This window comes from Zonotrichia albicollis, chromosome Z (assembly GCF_047830755.1).
Source record: "Zonotrichia albicollis isolate bZonAlb1 chromosome Z, bZonAlb1.hap1, whole genome shotgun sequence".
Lineage (NCBI taxonomy): Eukaryota > Metazoa > Chordata > Aves > Passeriformes > Passerellidae > Zonotrichia > Zonotrichia albicollis.
The window spans coordinates 65,499,159-65,521,867 of record NC_133860.1 but is presented as its reverse complement, the minus strand read 5'-3'; the positions used below and the strand labels follow the sequence as shown (position 1 = coordinate 65,521,867).

Genomic DNA, 22,709 nt, shown 5'->3' with positions numbered 1-22,709 from the left:
ACAGGTTGGATAGATGCAGAACTGCTGAGCAAGGCAAAAAGGCTGCATGGCAGACTACTGTGTGTTCTGCACAGGGCAATGTCACTCCAGGCCACATCCTTTTGTTGGAGGCTGAGCTTCATGTTCACATGCCCATCCTCTTCCTGTCGACCTTCTGAGGTGATTTTCAGGCAAATGACAGTCTCAGATTTCTCAAGGTCTATTCTAATCCATCTATGGAAACACATACTAAAGGACTCTGCCCTGGTCACGGAATGAACAGGGCTAGTGAGTGTAGATGTGCATTGGCATTGTCTGGTCACAGCTGGGAATGCTTCTGAATGTTTTGTGTATACTCCTTTGGAACATGGAGAAAGAAGAAAGGATTCTTTGCCTCTGTGCGGTCATATTGCATATGCGCTGTGTGCCTGTTAGAGTTCAAGCACAGACAAAACTGCCTGTTCAAGCTCTGGTACTGCTGGATTGCTGTTTTTATCAGTGCTGGCTGTGCAGCAGGTACACTGTCTGATCTGTAAGTAGGAGTTCCTGGGGTAGGAGAGCTCTCCCTCAGAAGGAGAGGCCCTCCTGGCAGTGGCTCTGTGCTGAGCCAGCCCAGCAAAGGTGCTGGGTTTGCCAAAGAGGAGGGGGAAGAATGAGCTGGAGAGCACTGCTGGAGGGCTTGCCTGGCTTCTAGTGTCATCATCCATTGCCCTTGTTTTCCTGGGCTGTGTGGGTCACCCTAGAACAAGAAGAGAGATCCCTGGGCCAAGCTGTTGCTGCTTAGCAATCTCTTTCTTTGGTTGTTTTTCTGCTTTGATTGTCCTGTCTTAATTGTGAGAAAAGATCCTTTTTGAAGCTGCTGTTTGGTAAATTTCAGAGATGCTGGTGAAATCCCTGAGTTTCTCTTGCCCTGCTGCTGTGCAAAATGGTCATCTCTGAGGTTCCTTGGGGGCCATGGCTAGCAAGGTAGCAGTGCTGACCCCATGAAGGGCCGCTTTTCAGACTGTGCCACCACCTTATAGGCAGAGCTGAGGTTGCAGAGTATCAAGGGTGCAGTTTTGCAGAGTGAAGGCTGTGTCTTTCACCTGTGGGTTACCTGAGATGTAACCTGTTGTGGCATCTTTCAGGTGCATGGCTGTTCTGAGACTGTATGGAGAGATGGGTCTCTTTGTGTGCTTCAATGTATTGGTGGAGATGGTGGTTTGTGAATGCCTGGGTGCAAGCCACAGTGCCGTAGCACAGAGACCCAGAACTGGTCTGTGGGTCTGTACCCCAGGACAGAGACAGACAACCCTTTACCTTTTTGGATGCTGCCATAGCTACCCTGACAGGTGATGTGTATGTTGAGGGTGATGGTTGTGCAGGTGGCTGTTCTTTCTCTCTTGCCTGACTCTGTGTTGCAGCGTCAGTGTTTGTGCCCTTCTTGGCGTGCTGGGAGCCAGGAGCCGGCTGGCCGTGTTTGGGTGAGCTGAGCTGAGGGCTGGAGCTGCAGTTCTGCTGGGCCAGTGCTACATGCTGCTTTTCAGCCCCGTTTGAGCCTCTCTAATCCTGGGGGTTTAGTCAGCTGCTGCCCCATCATTTCTTTCTGTGTTGTTTTTGGCCGCCCTGGGCCGTCAGCTGACGGTGGTGGGAAAGTGTTTGCTGTTGCCCATTGTGGCTGTGCTAAATCCTCCGGAGCTGTGATTGTGGCAGTAATCCTCTGCAGGGGGAGGGCTCCGGCCCGGGCTGGGTTGGAAGTCAGCCTGGCGTTGAATGGAAATGCAGTGGCGTGCCACTTGCACGGTGGCGTATCTGTGGAGTGGCCCAGAGCAGCACAACAGCTTAATCCTGCTGTGGTTCCTGCTCTTTCTGGAAGATCTGCAGAAAGCAGGCATGTCCTGCCTCACCCGCCTGCATGAGTTCCATTGTGCCATCCGCGGTCTGGGTGTCAGAAGTTGTGAGGAAGATGTGTTTGGAGCACTCATAACAGCAGCAGCCAGCCCCAGATTTTGTGCCTGAGAGCACAGCGTTCTGTTGACAGCTGATAACCTTCCTGCTGCTTCTCACCAAAGGTCCCTTTGCTGTGGCTGTGCTTTTCTGGGTGTGCTTTTTGGACAGTTCCCCAGACAATGCTGGTGGAGTGGGCAGGTGCCCTAGCAGGAAGAGGCAGCCTTGGGGCTGCAGTGTGGATCTGCTAGGGCTTTGCTCCGGGCCAGGGCTCTTCCCAGGGGCAGGAGACACTCCTTGTGTGTGGACTGTGGCTGCAGCAGCAGCTATTTGGACTTGCCCAGACAGCAACTTGGAGCAGCTGGGTGGTGATGGCAGCAGATCCAGAGGTCTTGTAGCCGAGGTGGGCATGAGGAGATAGGTGTCAGGAATAGGGAGGATGCCAGAGGAACTGGCAGCAGCAGTGTGAGGAGTGGAAACTTGGGGGTAGGGGCTAGGGAAGAAAGATGTGCTGAGTGCAGCAGGTGAGGGAGTGAGGCCAGTGTCCCAGCAGGAACAGGGAGACTCGAGATGGGCCTCTGTGTATGTGCACCTAAGCTCTGAATGTCATGAGAGTGGACTGAGTGTTGTGATCCTCAATAAGCAGGGTGGAGCTTCAGTGGAGAAACCTGTCACCAGCTCTGTGCTCTGTTTTGTTAAAGGTACTATTGCATAGAGAACAGAAGACTAAGCCATCCAGCTGTGCAGGAGAGATTTGTTCTGCAGTTCCTTCCACCTCAGATCCCCTTAAGCCATCCAGTCTGGGACCTAGTCTTCAGTCCATGCAGACTCTGCCCCACCACTCTTGAGGGCTTTGCTCCCCGCCACCAAGACGCCTGGTGTCTGTCTGGGGTTGTGCCATCACAGTGCATCACTGTGTCCCCATGCAGAGTACCATGGGGCCTGGCCTTTAGCCATGAATTTCAGGCCCTCACTTGACAGGACAGTTGTCACACTGTTTCCTCAGGGCAGGCAGAACCTTGCCCAACCTTGTCAAGACTGCCCAACTCTCAGCACCCCTGGAGCTGGCCCTGGAGCACTGCTCGGCCTTGTTCCCCCCTGCTGAATGCTCTTGTGAAACATTGTTCCTCCATGTCTTGGTTTAACACCATCTGGCCATCAAGCGCCACACAGAGCCACTCACTCACTGCCCCACCAGAGAACCAAATTTAAACACACATAAAACAAATTTAAAACACACATACGCAAAATTCCCCAAAGAATTCATTCACCACTTCCCATGGGCAGACAGCTCTTCAGCCATCTCCAGGGGCCCCCCTCCCATCTCACGGTGATCTGGAGACACAAATGCCATCACTCCAAACATCTCTTTCTTCCTCCTTCTCGTGCACAGATTTAAATACTGAGCATGATGTCAAATGGTCTGGAATATCCCTTCCTCCCTAGCATGGTAGTACAAAAAGCAGAAAAGGCCTTGACTCTGTGTAAGCCCTGATCAAGAATGCTTAAAACAACTGTATTTTATCAACCCTGTGTGCAGCACAAACCCAAAACACAGCATCATTCTAGTCACTGTGAAAAAACCTCACTTTATCCCAGTAGAAACCAGCACGCCCCAGCTCACCTCAAGCCAAGCACCACTGAGGCTGGCTGCTGGGCCGTGCCTTGGACTGCCCCGTGTCCCTTTGCAGGCAAATTTCAGAGAGATAAACTCCCCCTGCCAGCTTTCCCCCAACAGGGGCCTGGGTGATTTGTGCCCCTCCTGTGGTGGGCCACCCACACAGCGTGCCAAGGCTTCCCCAGCATGTTCTCCCTTCTAGGGGGGAATGGCACCTGCAGAGCAGCACCCCACACCTTTCTGCTGCTCCTCCCAGCAATGCTCCCTGCTGCCCCGTGGGCTGGACCACCTCCCTGCCCTGCGAGACCCAGCAAGACGTGCTGGCAATACAGTCCTCAGCAGCACTGGGAGAGCAGTCTTAGAAACCTGTGCTCTCAGCACAGCACCATACTGCCATGTGTTTTCTTCCCCAAACTGATTATAATTTCAGAGGATTACTTAAAGAAAGATGGAACAAGCTTTTAAAATCCATGAAACAATAGTTAAAGCATAAACATTTTTGCATTACCACAGCACACTGTTTCTCTTAAAATAATTTTTAAATCACAGCAATAGCACATCCAGTGTCTGGGCAGTTCCTGAAAGCCTTTCCAAAGACCGGGGCGGGTTCTGCTATCCTCAGTCAGAAAGCAAGAGGGCAGCAACCTCCAGTTTAACGGTGAGTTAACTAGCCAGGAAAATCATGAAGTGGTCCGTGCCCAGCAGCTAATGTCCGTGTTCGTGTTAAACGGGTATTGCCAGAACTAAGTCTCTGTTTTAGTAGCATGGTACTTGACACTGCTTCATTTTTGTGCCAACACTCTTAAAACTTGTCAGAAACCTAGAAGAATATTTATAATTAACAGAAACTCAAGCAGCTCCCTCTAACAGGCAGATAAAACTATGGTCTTGGACAGGTTTAAGCAGGATGCAGGGTAATGTTTATGACCAGAACTGCTGACACACCACAGTTAAAAACTTTAAAAGACTGAAAAAATCCTCAAAATGTTCACTTGTAACCCAAAGAAGCCTGAAAAAAGTGTTAAATGTTTCTAGAGGAGAATAAATATGGCAAGCCATTGTAGACAGCAGTAATACAGGAGTGACAACAGGTCTTGTGGTGGGAATGGCTGATGAGGAGGAGGTGCCAGCAGGTGCCAAAACCTGGGAAGCTGAAGTGGGAGAGTGCAGAAAAAAATGTGCCACCCAGTCAACTGAAGCAGTCTCCTTTCTTGCAGCAGTTGTGATGGAGTGTCTTCAATTCTGGCACGTCCTAGAGGAGTATAGTTTACACACCTTTGTTGCAGACATGCTGAAACTCTGTCAGATGGCGATCTCAGCATCTCTGAGTTTTTTGTGGACTGGAGATGTTGGGGGTTGCCTGTGGGGACTGTGGCTTATGAGATTGAGAGTCAGTCATAGAAGACTTGCTATCAGCTCTGCTCCATGTTTTGCTGGGGAGGCTGCTGCATCAGAAGACAAGCCATTCCTGTGTGACAGAAAAATACGGGAGCAGGACCTCCAATGCAAGGCTGTGTAGAGGCCATGTGACGAGATTAATTTGTTTCCACTTAGGCAGTTTGAAGCGGGGTTGGTAAGATCGACATGTCCTTGCTGCTGGGAATGTTTTGTGCCTTCTGAGCTGCTCGTGCTTTGGAAATTGCAGGAGGGAAAGCTTCTTTGAGCCAAAACAGTGTGCAAATGAGTGGGGTTGTGAGCAACATCCCCAGAAATCCTGGACTGACAGCAGCCTTGCAGTTTTCTGGCACAGGCTTAAGGGCTCTGGTCCAGCAGAGGTGCCAGTGCTGGTCTGTTAGAGTGGCTAATTGTGGTAAAGGATCACTGATTAACAGCACAGGTTGGCTGAGGGAAGCCCTGAAATTGACAGAGCTTGTCCCCTCCTCAGTTTCTGGTGTAGAGTGAGGTGATGTCTATGTGCAATTTCACTGTGCACATCTTCTGATGCTTACCCTGCCACTGTCTCTGCTCCCAATTACAAGGGCCCTGCATTAAGTCACCAGGCTTCTGGTCAGAGCACTTGTCTCTGCAGACTCTGTGCCTCATCTCTGCTGATGTTCTACCTCTCTAATATGTCGATAACCATTGTGTTGCTCTTGGTTTTCCTATCCCTCTCTCTTTCTGTAATTCCATAGTAGACTCTTAGGCTGGATTTCTTGGTTTCCTGGACAGACCAATATAGTATGGTGCCAGCTACAAGAGAAGTCTGGGCAAATTGTGAGGGACAGAGATTTGTTCAAGAGCGAATGTTGAGCCTTATTAGTTGATGAGGAGGCAAGGTTTAATCTATTTGTGTTACTCATGTCAAGGCTGCTTCCTGTACGTAGGCACCTGCACAGGCAGTGCTCTGGCTGCATGGATTTGTTTTCAAGATGGTGATGCCACCACCACTGCATGCTCCAGCATTTGGTTATTCAGCCCCGGCAGGAGGGATCACAGGTGCTACAGTTGTTCACAACAAGGAAGCATCTTTTATAGGGCTCAGAGTTGTCATCTGATTATCAATCTGATGTCCAAAATTATTCCATTAGCCCTTAAATCTAATTTCCTTGTGACTCTAAACCTTAGTAAACCTTATTTACTTAAAAGGTTTTTTGTTTTTTTTTTAAGCTGTGCCTCAAAGAGTATTATCTAACTGGTGGATAAATCCACATGGAAGTTAAACTGGGATTTATCATGGTCCAACCCATCTGTCCCATTCTCAGACACCAGTTCCCCTTGATGAGAAAGTGGTATAGCCAGATTGCAAGGCACAACCCTGTATGGGCAGGAAGGGACTGCTGGTAGCTGTCTACTCCTCTTGCAGTTCTCTCAGCCCAGAGGAGGGCAGGGGTAAGAATAATTTCAGGTTTGGATGTTTTGTGGTTTTTTCTTTTCTTTTCTCTGCATGAAGGTCAGTGTTTTGTTTGTTTCCACTCTTTTCCCAGAACTGTAGCCCCAAACTGAGGTTTTTCCATGTATGGATTCAAATGTAATTGTAGCTGCTTCAGAGCTCGTTGATTTGCAGTCCAGCAAGGAACATAAAGGTTTTTCCAGAGGTGTTGGGACATAACCAAGGCCGCCTCAGTTCTGCAGTCAGATGTTGAACAGAGCAGGGAGAACCAATTGCTCATTGCCAGAGGCAAGGTTACTGGACCAGGAACACCTCAAGTGGACGTGTCTAGCTGAGTGATCCCCCCACCATCCTGAGCCATGAAAGGCAGACCCTAACCCCTGAAGAGGGGTGAGCTGTCCACCCACAGTGGGGCAGTTTCCACCTGGGCCTGGCTCACTGGACAGCCCTTCCACTTGCCCCAGCTGAGTCCCTCCAAGCCAAGGTCCATGAGGTCTGACCCTTGAGTTGTGCAGGCCAGGTCCACCACTGTTCACCTGAACAAGCACAAGGCTATGTGTGGGCCTGTTACCCACAGCCTGAAAACCAGGTCATGTGTTTCTAGAGAAGGGCAAACAGAACAAGGAATTGCATGAAAATACCTTGGAAAATCTGGATCATTATTAAAGAAGTGTGTGTGTGTTAAAGTAAACTGGTACTATCACAGAAAGCCTTTACCAATTACAGTGCTAACCACAGAAATAAGGGTTCTAGAGGTGCTTGAACGTTGCTGGGATCAAACTTAGATGTCGTCTCACAAATGAAAACGTTTGAAATCACACTGTTAGAACACAGCCATCCTTTCACAGGGCATGACCCAATCTCAAACAGTAAGGCTACAAAATTCCTAAAAGCAGTGCCCAGCTGAGATAAAGTATGTTTGTTTCTGCAGAAGTGTATTCTGCTATTTTTAAAGCATAACTACTCCACAAGCATCCAGGGTAGAAGAGATGTATTTGTTCACAGCAAATTCTAGTTACAGATCTCTGGAGTTTGTAAATAACACTTAGAATACAATATTTCATATTGGTGCAAAATGTACAGTCAAACACAAAACATGTATTGCAAAATATACACAGAATTATTCTAAGAACAGAACCCAAGGATGAACAGATGTTTAAATATAAGAGAAAAGTCCATATTTTATAAATTATTTTTTTAAAAAAATCTATTAGTACATTAGATATGTTTTTTGTAGACAAGTTACCACAATATAGTGATGTGTCTCATTTCCAAGGCAGACACTGAGAAACAAGTTACATCATTAAAAGCTAGTTTTTGAGATCAATCCACAAGTAAATGTGTGATAACACATTACAGGTTTGAGGCACAGTGTGGAAACTGTTTTCAACCACTTTAATGCTTATACTTAGGCTGCTTTTTTTTTTTTTTTCTGAGAATTAGGCAGATGCACAAAGAATAAGCACTAGACAATAACTTGTCAGCTTACATTAGTTTATTGGGTCAGGATTATTTATAACTGATGTATTAGAACATTCACAAGAAATGCTATGAGACACCTTAAGAGTATCTTGATAATAAAACAGCATTCATACAACTGTGCAAATTGGATGATTTAAATAACCAGAAGTGAAAAACAGTTATTTAAGCAATAGTTAAGTTATAGTTGAGAAGAATTAAGATGTCATCAGTCATTTTAAACTAGGAAATATGCTGAAATATACAGTGAATTACAAACTCTAATGCTTTGCATTCAAAGCAGAGATGCTGTCTTCCAATATTCAGAACTTGTAGCTTTAAGACACTGATTGCTGCTAGCTACACCATTGCTAACTAAACTATCACAAGGATAACTTGCTTTGGGCATGTTTGGAATGCTAGAGTTATACAGCTATTGCTATGCTACAGATCCCCAAATTTTGCTTTAAAATAGCAGTGAAGGCTTTATAAGCACCCAAAAGTTACACAATAAATACTCAGTAATACTTCAAGCACCTCTTGCTATCGAGTTTGGCAAGATAAGCAGCACTAAGAAATGGATGCCATGGTGAGACAAGGTATTAGCAGTTTGACTTGGGCACTCTTGATTTGTGCCCGCCTGCCTTCAGAAAGCAAAAGAGCTTGTGTGGCACACTCTGTGGTGGTGAGAGAGAGGACTGTAAGTGCCAGGCAGTCACCAGACTTACAACCTTTCTGCAGTCAAGCACAAGGGCAGGCTCTCTGCTCTTCAACCTGCAGTGATCTGTGTGGGGAGAAGCTCTGCCTTGTATGGCTGATGTTTAAATGGGGAGTTGCTGCCAGAGGTGTCATAGGGCATATGCACAATATAAATGAAGCCATATCTTCTGAAATCAGGTTGTCCCCAAAATAACACACTTGACCAGTGCAGAGTGACATGCTAAATGGGTATGCTGCCAGGAGAGCTCAGAGGGATTACTACACCAGTAACACTGCCCTATTAAAAATACTTTGCTTTGGGATAGATCTTTAATATCTACAAACATTTATTTCAAGACTTCAACTTCTTCAGCACTGATCTGCTATAAAACCTTCTCATAAATTATCTTCACAAAAAATAAAGTCACTCTTTCAGAAAACATGTTCAATATAATACACTTGTATCAGTACAAAATCTGTCCTGTGAGTCCATGGCAGAGAAGCCATAACCCACACTGAAATCTCTCCAAAGCAACATAACCAGGACTCTACTCTAACCAGAAGGCAACTATTCTATTAATTACCATGGTAAGCAGAAACAGTGCTTTCCAAACACACAGAGTGCAACGTTTCAGTGGACATGTATGGGTTTACAATCAATAGTCTCTGTCCTGTAAACATTTAAACTGCCACTCTAACTGCAGGTTAAGGTTAATAATTTGCATTCTTTTCACTGCACTCCACACATACAATGCCTAAACTGCTAAAAAAGAAACCACAACAAAACAAAAATATTAAATAGCAAAAGGAATGAAGGCTTTGGGCTGGATGTCTCCTGAAACTAAGTGTCAAATCAGTAAGTGTTGACATTATAAATAAAACTTGAACATTATTTTAAGCATTATAGAAGCAGTCTAGTAAAACCTAAAACTTAGAATAGCAGCAAATTTGCTCAAAAACGTACACAAACGTTCAGTCAGTCAGCTATAAATACATTCTGCAATGTGAGAAGCCATCTCTATCCCCAAGCAGGCTTTCAAGGAGAACACAGTGTTAGACATGGATGGGGATCAGGAACACTGCAGCTGGAGAAACTCCTAAACAATTGTATTCTACAAACTTGTTCTCATTGTTATCTGAAAGTGCATCTTTTATCTGTAGAATCATCCCCATATTTACAAAAAAAGTACAAACATTGCAATTTTGCCACACTCTAAGCCTATCTAACCTGTATTTTCTGTTAAGTGCAAAAAGTATAATGAAGTTATACATATTCTGACGCATATAAAATCGAAGCCTGAAAATGAGGCAACGTTGTCACCGGTGAATCCAAGGCAATTCAGTAGTTGCCAAATCTTTGCTGTGCAGCTGTTAAACGGCTAAAGTAGAAGCTGAATTAGAAATAAAGAATAGTCTAAGCCAAACTGACAGAGCAGCCTTCAGAGCAGGAACTCCATTCCCCCACTCTCCACACACATTCACCAGCACATGCTCATACCTTCATTACCAGTTTTGGTATACACAACTAGGTCCAAAGGGCAGGAGGGTAGCCTGGCAGAAACAGGAAGATGTACAGTCACTTTGAAGGTGGTAAGGAAGACTTATGGGGTGCAGACTGAAAAAGTATCTACTGCCAGTGCAAAAGTCTAATGAGCCCCCAGTACTGGTGCTGCAATATGGACTGGAGACTGTGCAAGACAGAGCATACCTACAGTCAGTACATTATTAAATACATATGCAACAAATCTGTTGTGTCTTCAACGTAAGCCCTTTTAAAGTGTCACAACAGGTCCTCTTACCTTCTCCTCCCACAAAAAGAGGTTTCATTTGATAATGACATTTATATGACAACAGACTGCTACAGAATCATGTGCATGCATAAATGCTGAGCAATTTGAATAAGCTGACATTCAGATCAAGTACAATATTTGCTTCTAAAGACACTAAATCAATACAATATTTGTAAGAGGGTAACCATGAGGATTAACAACAATTGTCTATAACAGTTCATTTAGTTTTGTTCTTTAGGTAAGTCTTGCAGTGACAGCTTTCTCCTAGTTCTTAAAATGCTACAATAGCCATTGCCACTGGTTTTAGACACACAGATACTTGACTAAATCTAGAAAGAGCAAGCAGAGCTCAAACTGCATAAATGCAGAAACTGTACTCTAAACATGGTTGTGCTTTCACTATATTGCCATCATGTCGTGTTGGAAAGTACAAGTCCTGCCTCATATCCAAAACCGGTGAAAGGAAGATCCAGAAGTGAGTGCTATCAGAATGCTGTAACAGGGCAAAAGCTGTATAATTAGGCACTGTGGAAGGAAATACAATAAGGCGTAGTCTTAAATGGTGTGTGCACATGTATGTACACACAGCTTTGTACACACATGTATAAAGAAAAGGTTTTTGGCAAAATAACCCTTTCATCTGAAACTCAATGCAGTGAAAACACCAGCAATTTAAACTGTACAAATCAAGGGTAAAAGCCATGGGGGGAAAAAGCAGCAAATTTTCTCAAGTAGCACCTGTATCTTAGGGATGAGCTTTTGAATTTTAGTTCTACTAATTCAAGGCAGAGGTAATGTGTTTATTCATCAAAATAGATTTTAACCTGCTGACCACCTGCACTAGTCTGCAACATTGTGATATCTGAAAGGAACCAGGGTTTTTAGGACCTTCCTCTCCCCAGTGCTGGCAATGCCTAAGCAGGACACTAGTAAAAGGTCAGGAGAGTGTACCTCAGCAGGAGATGCTAATTGTGCTGTTTGTGCCTGCCATGGTTTATAGGCAAGGTAAAAAGGCAGTGGAGAGAGGATGAAGGAGTGTGCTCCGGATAGCAAAGAGCCTGCATCTCTTCACTGTCTACAGTTACAGCTCCTGGTCCTGTGTCCCTGATATTATTTAACACCTGTCTCGACAGAACTGAGCCTCTTCCACTACACTTTTGTTGCTGCATTATTTGAAGTACTTGGCCATGTGACCACTAGGCTCTCTCACAATATTACTCAAACAGTCAGTGTGGAGAATCGTCTATCTGCCCATTGTCACATAAATTATACTGCATTGTTACCTTCAGTGGAAAGGCTATATGTCTAAATGTTTCATATTAACTGTGAAGAGTTTACCCCCTCCCTTCATGCAGGCCTTGCACACCATGGAAGAAAATACTAGGCCTTCTCAGGCACCATATGCAATGAAAATATGAGAAAAAAATACACACACACATACACATATTCTTGATATAATGGCCTTTACAGAACCTGAACTAGAACACCTTAATGGAGGGGTTAATGAGCGAGTTTCTCCTTTTAAAAGCTTTACAGGAAGTTTCCTGTCTCAACTGAATCTGTTTTGCCATCAAAACACATTAAGCATCATTTTTGATGCACAGAGGCCTTACATACTAAGTGTTTTTCTTAAGTTATGTTTTCATTCCAGTGTGGCACTCATCTACTCAAATACATGGCAGTTGGTTTCTCGGAAAAAAAGAAAAGGGAACAAAACTCAAAGCCTTCTTGTCCTCTACCAGGACGCCCCTCTGGAAGCTAAGAAGAGATCACACTCATACTTCAGAGTCACCTTGCTACCATGATGCTATCCCAAAACAGGCTTTTACAGAGTTCCAGGGATGGGAAATCGTCACAAGGAATATGCGACAGAAAGGGGCCCTCTGATTAAAATATTGTGACCTGTGAGTTTCATGTTATTTCAGATAACAGATAGAGAGCAAAAGGAGAGAGAGGCAGGTGCTAAACAAGCCAAGAACTTGAACACTGTCAGATACATGATGCAGGATTATATATGCCTGGAAAAACAGTAAGACAGCCTTATTTATTTGGGCTGCAGAAGACAGTCAGTACCAGAAATCTTAACATTTATGCCTGTTTTCTGTAACAAAAAGCCCAGCTTCCATTACTGAGTCAGCAGCTGGAAAGTAGACCATGCATTCTTTCTGCTGTCCCAAGGACACCAAGCAGTTTCTCACTCTTTCGGGACAATTATGAAGCAGCAGCCTGTTCCAGATGTCCTCTCCAATTTGTGAGCTTCATTCAGACAGTGCACATCCTGAAATACAATACTTGGTCCTCCCTACTTGTAATGCTGGTACCAGGATGCCAGAAGAGGTCCAGCTGACCCCTCATGCCCAGGTTCTAAAGAAGACAACCCTGTGTTTAATGATCAGGAAGACAAGGCTTTTAGCTCTGTACTATACAAACAATTTCCTTCATAGTGTGAGTCCAGTTTTCATGTTGAATGAAAGCAAAGTTTTAGTCCACATTGTGGGACCTGAAGAACATCCCCAAATATAAATTAAGAATTTAAACAATTAAGAAAAGGTTTCACTCAAAATAGAAGTCATTCCTCCAACTGCATCTCTACCAGAAAACTGAGAAGGAATCCCTAGATTGAAAGGAGAAGCTGCAGGCATCTGCCATTTTTCCATAGCTGTTTTGTCTCTGTTTCTAGCTTTAGCTGCACCATTCTGTTGCTGTAGATGACATTCACACCCTCGTTGCAGCATGACCAGAAAGTAGAAAGCACGTGTAATGGTCAGCTGTTGCTGAAGCTGTCACGCTGCTAGGAGTACAGACTCATCAACGAGACCCAGCAAGAACTGCATCAGCATGTAACTGGCTCCATCACAAAACAGCTTTTGTGTATTTCAAAGTTACACTTAAGTCCCCCAAAGCAGCTAGAGATGTTTTCCTAGACACACTGGCAAGAGGTATGCTCTAAAGGCTAACACTCAAGCGATGAATTCATGCCACCCACAGCTGAAATAGTTATTACTGTGCAACAGAGGACAAGGAAGCCCACCATATGGCTAAGTAGGCTCTAGCCAACACGGCTTAAACAGCTCCAAGCAGCAGATGCATAGAAGTGGCAAAATCTTGCAGGCCCCACCCCCTGCCCACAAGTGGCTCACAGAGCCCCTTATGTATGATGTTGACCAACAGTGAAAGGTTCAGTTCCTGGGGAACCACAGTGAGATGAGACAGCAGAGATGTGAGTGAAGGACAACAAGACTATAGCCATGGACAGCAGATCCGCGTGGTGTATGGCAGGCGTGTGGCTGCTCCAGCACAAAGCTGTAAAAGTACTGGATCGCCACAGCTTCAGCAGATGGGTAAACACAGAGAGGTGGTCTTGGCCTCACAGGAACTGATGAAGAAAGAGCCTCTGAAGAGCACACACTCATCCAAGTGAGAAAAGACAGTCCCTGTGTCCCTGGGTCCACACCTAGTAACACCCACAAAGACTTGAGAAGCCTAGCGAGCTAAGTGAATTTTCATGATGATTCTCACATTGCCAGTTATTTGAAGCCTAGATGCTAAGGCTCCTCAGTAAAGCTATACTGCGCATCACTTCAGCTCTAACATATGACTGTGCTAATTTACTTAATTGAACACTAAGTGGTACTTCTTTTAACCTAACTAATGACGATTCTTGAGCTTGCTGTTATATAACAGTCCAAATTCATGAAAATGAAACAACACAAGTAAAGTCAAGACAGAAGAGTCTGCTGTCAAAGTTAATGGTTTCAGTGATAAAAAAGAATTGGTATAACATACTATTGCCTTGGGTATTCTTGTACCTTTTTATTTTGAGAGTTGTAGCTGATGAAATTCAAATGCCTTTTAAAACTGGCTTTGGCTGAATAATGAGAAACTAAGCTACAATTGAAAAGTTGCTCTACAGGCTGTTCCCCCTTCATTCATGCTGTCCAAATACTGTTGAAGTAAATGCTCTGAAATATTTTGACTCAACTGTTCTAGTACTTTCTCTCTTCCCAGTGCACTGGGATCCTTTTACAGAAATAACCTCTTCTGTGTTTTGTATTTTTCTCTTTACACTTGTACTGTTTCAGCTGTGCTATTTGGACTGATCTAAGGAGTCCTCAGCAGCTCATGCTTTTGCCTTTTTTTGGTTAGGATGCTACTGTGAGCATTAATTTAAAGGAACACATTTTCAGTTATAGAACAATTTAAAAAATTATCTATGGAATGATTTTCTTTAAGAATTAACTGGGAGGAGGGAAGGATTTTTTTGTGAAGGCAAATGCAGAAATCTCAGCATCTTGGAATCTCTGTTTGGCTGGGAAACAGCTTACAGAAAAGCAACCTCAAGTAAACATTTCAGATGAGACAAGTGGTACATAATAGTTATTTGTGATAATGAGGTACTATCTTTGAAAGACAAAGAAGAACCCAGTACTATCAAAATGTAATGAAAGGCACACTCATAGGCAACACTCTTCATGACTTGTCTGCACTCTGTTTTCCTGGGCCAGGGTGGTGTCTACCATAGGCATGAACACAGGTCTCCCCTTTGCGTCCTCCTTCAGAGACTGATGTGCTATCCACCTTCATCTCTTTCAGGCTTCCAGTTTTTTTCTGCTTCTGCTTGGATTTTTTCAACATATGGACCTAAAATTGAAAAATTTAAAGGAAGTTATTAAAATATCTGTAGTCATCAATTAGCTGATCTAAGGCAATGAACTAAAAACCAAGTAAAAAGCTGAAAAACATATAAATACACAACTATCTGGTGCATCTATCCTTGTAAAGCTATAGGATTTACTGGTTTTTTTACATAAACATATGCACATTATATATATGTATGTGTGTGCATATATATTCCTGTACACACATATGTATATATACCCATATATAGAGATAACTAATCAGTAACCTGGTAGAAGAAGAAAAAAATGTTTCTCACAAGTTAGGTATTCTCTCTCTCTCACTTTCCATTACCCTTCCATTTCATCTCATGAAAAGAACAAAGTTTTAACATATTCTGAAACTTTGAGGTATGACCCTCTCTTTCACTTCTCCTCAGCAAGGCAATGGTTCTGGTACCCCTCCCAGAATAGCTACACATCCTTTGAGCTTGCCTACAGCAGCATATGTCTTTGAGTTGAAAAGGCATCCCTAAGGTAGCAAGCAAATGTGAGACTGGTGTGTACCACAGTCACCTACTGCAAAATGTTTATTTCACAATTTCAAAGTCAATAGAGAAGTCAAATTCTTAGGGAGCTGATGCTGTCTTTTATGTACACATTGAGATATTCAAGAAAAAAACAGACACTGCTTACCCAAGTCTTTTTCACAGGCCTTGTTCCTCTCTTATTAATTTTTCTCCTTTGCTACTGCTGTCTGACAGACCTTCCCTTCTCCAGCAGACTGATTCCTACCTCACACACTGCACTACTACCATGGTAGTAGTGCATGGCCTTTATAACTGCCCTGCTTCAAGAAAAGCAACACTGCCTGCAGATCTCAATACAGAGGAAAAATTGGATCACTAGGCCAAAGCTCAGGGACTATTTTTTTAAACATGAGCATCATCTAAGCCACTGGAGAGAGCCTTCAAACTGTGCTCTTTAGAAATTGTTGTGTCAGTTACCACGCAGTGCTAAGCAGCTCCTTTAGGGTTCAGCATGAGAACACAGACAAGCAAGATAATATGGTAACATCCAGTGCAGGAGGAACAAAGTCAAATGGCTAAGAGAAACCCACACCCAGTACCTTTGGTCCTGCAGCAGAAATGATAATCTGGCCAGGGGCCTGAATCCAGGGCTCTCCATCAACTTGAACTGGAATTGGCTTTAGAAGCGTTACACGGAAATATGAGCCTTGAGCTATGCGGATTCCTGATCGAAAACCACCTTGGACTTGACCCTGTTAGGGAGTAAAAGCCAGGATATCAATCACCCCAAGTAACAAGAAGTACAAATACTAGCTGCAATTTAACTGGGTGGATATTATTTTATTCTCACCTGACATTTAAAGTTTCAGCTAAAAAACTGCTTAGGCAAAACCAGGATACCTTTACTGCCCCAGCATTAATTATTTCAGCTAGTCCAGGAAGGAGAACTCCCCTGCAGGCTGCAGGAGGCAAAACAACTCCCAAAGCAAAGCTGTTTGTATACAAAGGTTGGCCAAGGAGCATACACTCACAAAGGTCTTGTTTGCTTTGGCTTCCCCCTCCATAACACAGTGAATACTTCTAAAAACACCTAATTATACACACAGACTCTGGCACATGTGAAATTCCAAAATCTAAAAGCAGTTTATTAATCAGAGAGAGCTCTTCCAAACTCAACTCCAAATGTGGGAGTAAAAACCTTAATATCACATATCCAAAGCACAGGTTTGTTAACATTTATACTCCTAAGCTGCTTCTACTTTCACAAAAGATTTAAGGATCTCTACCAAAACAACTCTTTAGTGTATTTTAGAAGATCTAAATTACAAAATAAAGCTGACCAACACTAAAGATTGAGCTCCACAATAATTAAGCACCCACGTTTCCATTTTTGGCAGTTTTATGGATTAGTTAACTCTAGTTACCTGACCACATATACTTTTTCAGCAGCAGATTTCTTTAAACAGTGGTAAGACATGAAGACAAAAATAACCTACCATCCTACAGCAGTGCATTACTAATAGCAAATCATTGTAAAAATATGTAATTCATGAAAGAATTAAAAAAGAATTCCATAAGTTGAGTCATAATATTCTTTGCAGGAACAGCATACCACCTGCCTGATGTAGCATTCAAATCAAGAGCATCAAGTATCATATTCTCAGTGACAGGTGTTGGAAAGCCTGTGGCAGATAATTATAAAACAACCTGTCTTGATGGAATCTCCACTGTGATTGTGATGAGGTACAACAAGACTTTTCGCAAATACACTAGGTGAAGGGTGCATGTTTTTGTAATATTAGAATAAAATCGTGTTTTCATCCCATGAACCATTCCATTTGGACACCATGATACCTGTTATGAGAAAGCCAGTGCATTCCATAACACAGACATATATTTGTATTTTATATACACACATATATTGCAGAATAGATATAGATATATGCACATACGTATGTTTCTCTACTTGGTTCAAAGTCTAGTTAAGTCATGAAGCATAAAAATCCCCATGGATTTTTAACAAGTTCTCAATTCCTACTACTTGTTCTTACCAAACCTTAAGAAAGAGGCATAACTGCACTTTCAATGCGCTGCTTGTCACAGAAATGAGCCTGTCCCATAAAATGCATGTTTCTCCTGAGCTGACTGGGATGCCAACTCACCATGTGCACGACGCCAGTCACACCAACCACCTCCAGCAGGCCGTCATCGATGCGAGGCTTCTCAAAGCGGTTGTCACTTTCAGAGCCCCAGAGGTCGGCCCCAGAGCCCCAGCTGTGTGGAGAGCACACCTGTGACCACCTGTGCTCTGCCCCAGGCATGCTCCCTGGTGCCCTGCTAAAGGTGGCTGGTTTCATAGCCTTCAAAAGCTACACACTCTGCTCCCCCACCAGCTGGAGGGAGCAGTTTTCCTGCATTGTAAAAGCAGGGGTCCTTTTTCTAAAATCTGGAAGAATTTTTATCAGACCTTTTAGTAGTAAAAGAAGCGAAGTAAATAGTTTCAGTTGGAAAGCAAAGGTGTAAATAGGAAGAAGGTAACTCTGTAGAGTTTTAGATTGCTGGGAAATACAGGTTACAGCTAAACTAAACCTTAATTTTCAAGACTAAAGAACTTAACATAGCTCTTAATGGTCTTGACAACATTCACAGAAGTTACTGAAGAGAAACCAAAGCTAAAACAATTATCAAGATTTCATTCTTGTACCTGGCCAAAAGCACCTGTAGTTAGGCAGATATTCATGCACTTCAGTCCTCTGAAATGCTTCTGACAATTTAAACCATCTGCTTTTTGTGCAGTACTGACCCTTCCCACTCAAATCACTTGCTTATTGTTTAGGCATATGAACTACTCATCACTTAATTGGGATCTTTTCTTCTCCACAGCTCTCATGTGCAATGTATATTTGTGTACATGTAAAAAGGAGTGTTTGAATAAAACATTTTCAGACTGAAATGCAAAGAGATGCAGGTTGTTTAAGACAAGACAGTACTTGAAAAAATAATAGTATGGCAAGATTAATTACCTGCTGGTTTTGTGCAAATAAAAAACCTACCTCGATCAACATCACATCTAAGGAAGCCAGATCTCCTGTGGAATTACACAACAGTTACTCTAGCTCCCTGCAGGTGTCAAGGAAGCACTCACAGACCTGTAAAGGTATCTGAACTGTGGTCTTCCGTGGCTGCCCAGGTAGCATCGCACACTTCATGTATATTGACCAGTTGCCTGTAGGACCTGGGCAGTGTCTTACAATGAAATCCTGGCCTTCACTGCAGGAACTGCTTAGGTACCCAGTCCCCAGCATGTCAGAAAGCGTGTGCAGGCTGATGGTCATTGATCCTGTTACCTAGCCCTTTGGGATTTGATGCTCAAATACCGAGCAGCAACTCTATACACACAGTCCTGCATGCTCACAAAGGATCCTTCCTCTTCTTTTTACCTGGGTATATTAATAAAGATGAGTCCTTCTATACTTGGTAACTCCACCTCGTGCTGGTCCACTTGCAGCTTTATGTCCTTGTGCAGGTTTCTAGTGTGGCTTATCTTCTGCAGCCCAACTTTCACATAAACTCCCTTGTTGTGAAACCTAGGAGCAGACAAGGATCTTGTAAGTAAAAGGTAAGGCCAAGCATAGCACTCTTTCCTGTACGTATACCACTATTGTCCTCTAGCAGGTATATTTAAAGACTTTTTCAATTAAAACCCATTTCTAATTCTTCTAGCTTTACTGCATAAAAACAAAGTATAAACCATGAACTGCTACTTTACATACCTTTACTTAAGGGATGATTCTGCTGTTGAGGCATGTGCAGATTGTGAAATTTTATTATAGAAAAGCGGTCCCTTCTTGAAGCATTGCCTGAATACAATGCCTCTTTGAAATGTAAACTCCTGGACTGGAAGATTACATTTTTGATTAAGACTTAGAGGTCATCATGACCAATTTTAAATAGTTTTCTCAAGCAATACTACAATACTTATGGCAAAAAACACATTTGAAAATCTTTGCTTTACACATTCCTACTTCATTTGAAATATACTTAGCTTCAGAAACTTAAAACAGGTTTAGTAATCTCAACTTGTGACAGAGGTCTAACATCTCTAATTTTAGAATAAAAAAGATGAGGAAGATTTTTATGGTATCCCTAGAAATGGCAAAATATTTAAAGAATAACATAAACAAAAGATAGTCAAACACACAGACTATTTTCTTCTATAATGGAAACCTTTGGATACATGGCCTTCAGGGCAACCTTTATATAAAAAGCATAAATTTCCATTATTTTACCCTACTAGTAAATGGTTGTTGTTGGAATCCATCTGTGCAAAATCTCTCCAGCATTATATCTAAATACCGTAGACATTAAAGTGGGGAAGAGAGCCAATGCAGGTTACAGCCAAATCTTCAGACAGAGACTTACTTTTCAGTTATCTTAAATTATTACATTGTGAATGATTAGTCCTATGTCCTAACAGTTTAAAACAGCACCAAATTAAAGGTACTTCAGGTAACACCATTTAACATACACTTCTGCTCCATGCAAGATGTGTCTATGCTAAGACAGCTTTTGTCTAATTTGGATACAACTGAAAAATGCTGGAATATCAGTAGGAAAAACAACACTTGCAATATCCCCAAGAACTATTAATTTCTCTTGCATGAAGAAGGAAGCCTTCAGAAACTGAAAGAATACTTCACAATGCCCTAACTGCAGAACAGTTGCATATCTCTGTAAAATAAGTACAAAGTTGCATTAAATTGCGCAAAATATTCTCCCAAACCTTGCATTTAGGAAACTGCTTGCCATGGCAATCTCCTGCCATTTTGGATGGTACAAGTAAGATGTGATCTCTTCTGTAGTATGCAATCCTAAAGACTGCTCCAGGATCCCCTGGGAGTGACTTGGATGAAGACCAGATGCCTCCTCAGCAAGTTCACTGACAACACAAAGCTGGGAGAACTGGTTGATACCCCAGAGAGCTCTGCAGCCATTCAGAGAGACCTTGACAGGCTGGAGAGATGGGCAGACAGAAACAATCTGAAATTCAACAAAGAGCAAAGGGAGAGTCCTGCACCTAGGAGAAATAATCCCATGAACCAGCACGGGCTGGGGGCAATCTGCTGGAGGGCAGCTCTGAGGAGAAGGACCTGGGTGTCCTGGTCCATGTGTCCTGTCCATGTCCTGAACCACAAGCCGTCCATGTCCAAGAGGCCAACTGGACTCTGGGTGCAGTAGGAAGAGCATAACCTGCAGGTCTAAGGAGGTGATCCTACCCCTCTGCTCAGCCCTGGTGAGGTACATCTTCAGTCTGTGTCCCGTTTTGGGCTCCTCAGTACAAGAGAGACATGGAGCTCCTGGATTGTGTCCAGTGAAGGGCAACAAAGATTATTAAGGGACTGGAGCATCTCTTTAACCAGGAAAGGCTGAGGGAGTTGGGCCTGCTCAGCATCAAGAAGAGAGGGAACCTTATCAATGTCTGTAAGTCTCTGAAGGGACAGTATCAAGAAGACAGAGCCAGGCAACAAGCAAAGGCAAGAGGCAATGAGCAGAAACTGATGCACAGCTCAACCTGAACATGAGGAACAATTTCTTTACTTTTCTTTGCAATTTCTAACTGAGCACTGGAACAGATTGTCCAGAGAATGTGTGGAGTCTCCCTCACTGGAGATATTCAAGAAGCATCTGGAATACAATTCTGTGCCAAGTGCTCTGGGATGACCCTGCTTGAGCAGGGAGATTGGAGAAGATGACCACTGTAATCTCTTCCAACCTGACCCACTCTGTGATTCTGTGAATGAAGGCAGATGCCCTGTCATTAAATTTTACACTGTGAAGAAAACTTATATAGTTTGGCATTCACCAATGCAAAGACCATCACTGTCACAACAGACACTATTTTTATCTGCCCCGCAATGCAAGATCAGTGTTGAATTCCTGCAGGGGTGTTACCACTACACTTTGAGCTGCTAGCTAAAGGTAAGGAGTCCAGAGCATACAAAGAGACTCTTCTGAGTGAGGCCAGAGAGCATACAGCTTTTGGGACATCAGTTTAAGGTCTTGCTTCAGAAGAGCACTCAATCCTGTAGTTCTTCCAAGGACTACCTGCAATTTCTGTTGCCACAACCCAAACCTTCCTGTTCTGCACTCAAAGAGTAGCGAGTTTGCCTGCCAGCAGCTGTGGCATTTTGCATTAAATAGATACCATTTTTAGTGAATTTACTAGAAATATTAAAAAAAAATAATCTAATATTACTGACAAGAGTGTGCACTTGCTTATGATGTGGAAGCATAAATTCAACTATTTTAGCAGTCATTTTTACAGTCAGTCAAAGGTAAATATCATGTGTCAGCACTGTTAGCATGCACAAGCTTTTGGCGTCTGCAAAAATGTACCTCAATTCCTTATTTCACGTTTCCTTTACAGAAGTATATAGTCCTTTAGATTTGGGGAAAAAAATTAGTTCTCTTCTTTCCCACAAGTCCTTCAAGTCACTCTGCAAGAATGATACCAAGCCATTGTCCACTGCACTATGGATGCTGCACACTGGGAAATGACTGAGATGAAGACAAGGATGAAAAGCACGCAGGGCAATAGCAATCAAAGTACATCCCTTAAATGCAGTGGCAATAAGAAGAGGATGCATATTTTGAAATGCTGCAGCTTTGCAAATGTGGAATAGTATATTTTGAAGAAAGAATGAACATAACTTGTACATTATATTAACTGCACAAGTCCACCTAGGAAAGTTTCTCCTACTAGAATGGACACTGCTGCACACAAACTTATTACCTGACTTTACTATCTGAGATGCTTTCAGTCAAGTATTGAAAATGCAAACCAGTGGCTCATAGCAACTTATGTACCAGGAGCCACCTATATTTACATCAACAACTGTATTAGTCAGTTTTTAAGAAGAGCACCATGAGCAATGCCTGTAATGACAGGTAGAACACTACAAGACAGGTTGGTTTACACATCATTGCACTCATAACTGGTCAGAGAATATTTTTAATAGTTACAGTTTGAACACTGCATAGTTGTAACCGGCTGTTGTAACTCTGACAACCAAGAGACAATTTAGAAGGCATTTAATCACAAACACAGAGGAAAGCAAACAAAACCAGTTTCTATAAGGAATTACTGATTAATTACACAGACATGATTTCTTTTGCTCATCAATTTCAGCAATTATGGGAAGGAGAAAAAGTCCCATTACTGGTTGATGTGTATGCCAGAGAGGAGGAAGGTCTCGTCAATGC

General features: G+C 43.0%; 1 protein-coding gene across 2 annotated transcripts in view; it reads right to left on the bottom strand.

The window, feature by feature from the left end:
- Positions 1–7,736: 7,736 nt before the first annotated feature.
- The window catches only part of DGKQ (diacylglycerol kinase theta), an 87,024-nt gene continuing 72,051 nt past the window's right edge, over positions 7,737–22,709 (bottom strand). Inside the window, exons 20-23 of one of the 2 annotated variants that reach the window (XM_074533077.1) lie at positions 18,887–19,033; positions 17,609–17,720; positions 16,046–16,198; positions 7,737–14,941 (exon numbers count right to left, since the gene is read on the bottom strand). In XM_074533077.1, coding sequence (XP_074389178.1) covers positions 14,771–14,941; positions 16,046–16,198; positions 17,609–17,720; positions 18,887–19,033 — 583 coding nt within the window. In that variant the 3' untranslated portion in view covers positions 7,737–14,770. The remainder of the gene's footprint in view (positions 14,942–16,045; positions 16,199–17,608; positions 17,721–18,886; positions 19,034–22,709) is intronic. The other variant, XR_012578202.1, reaches the window with a different exon arrangement.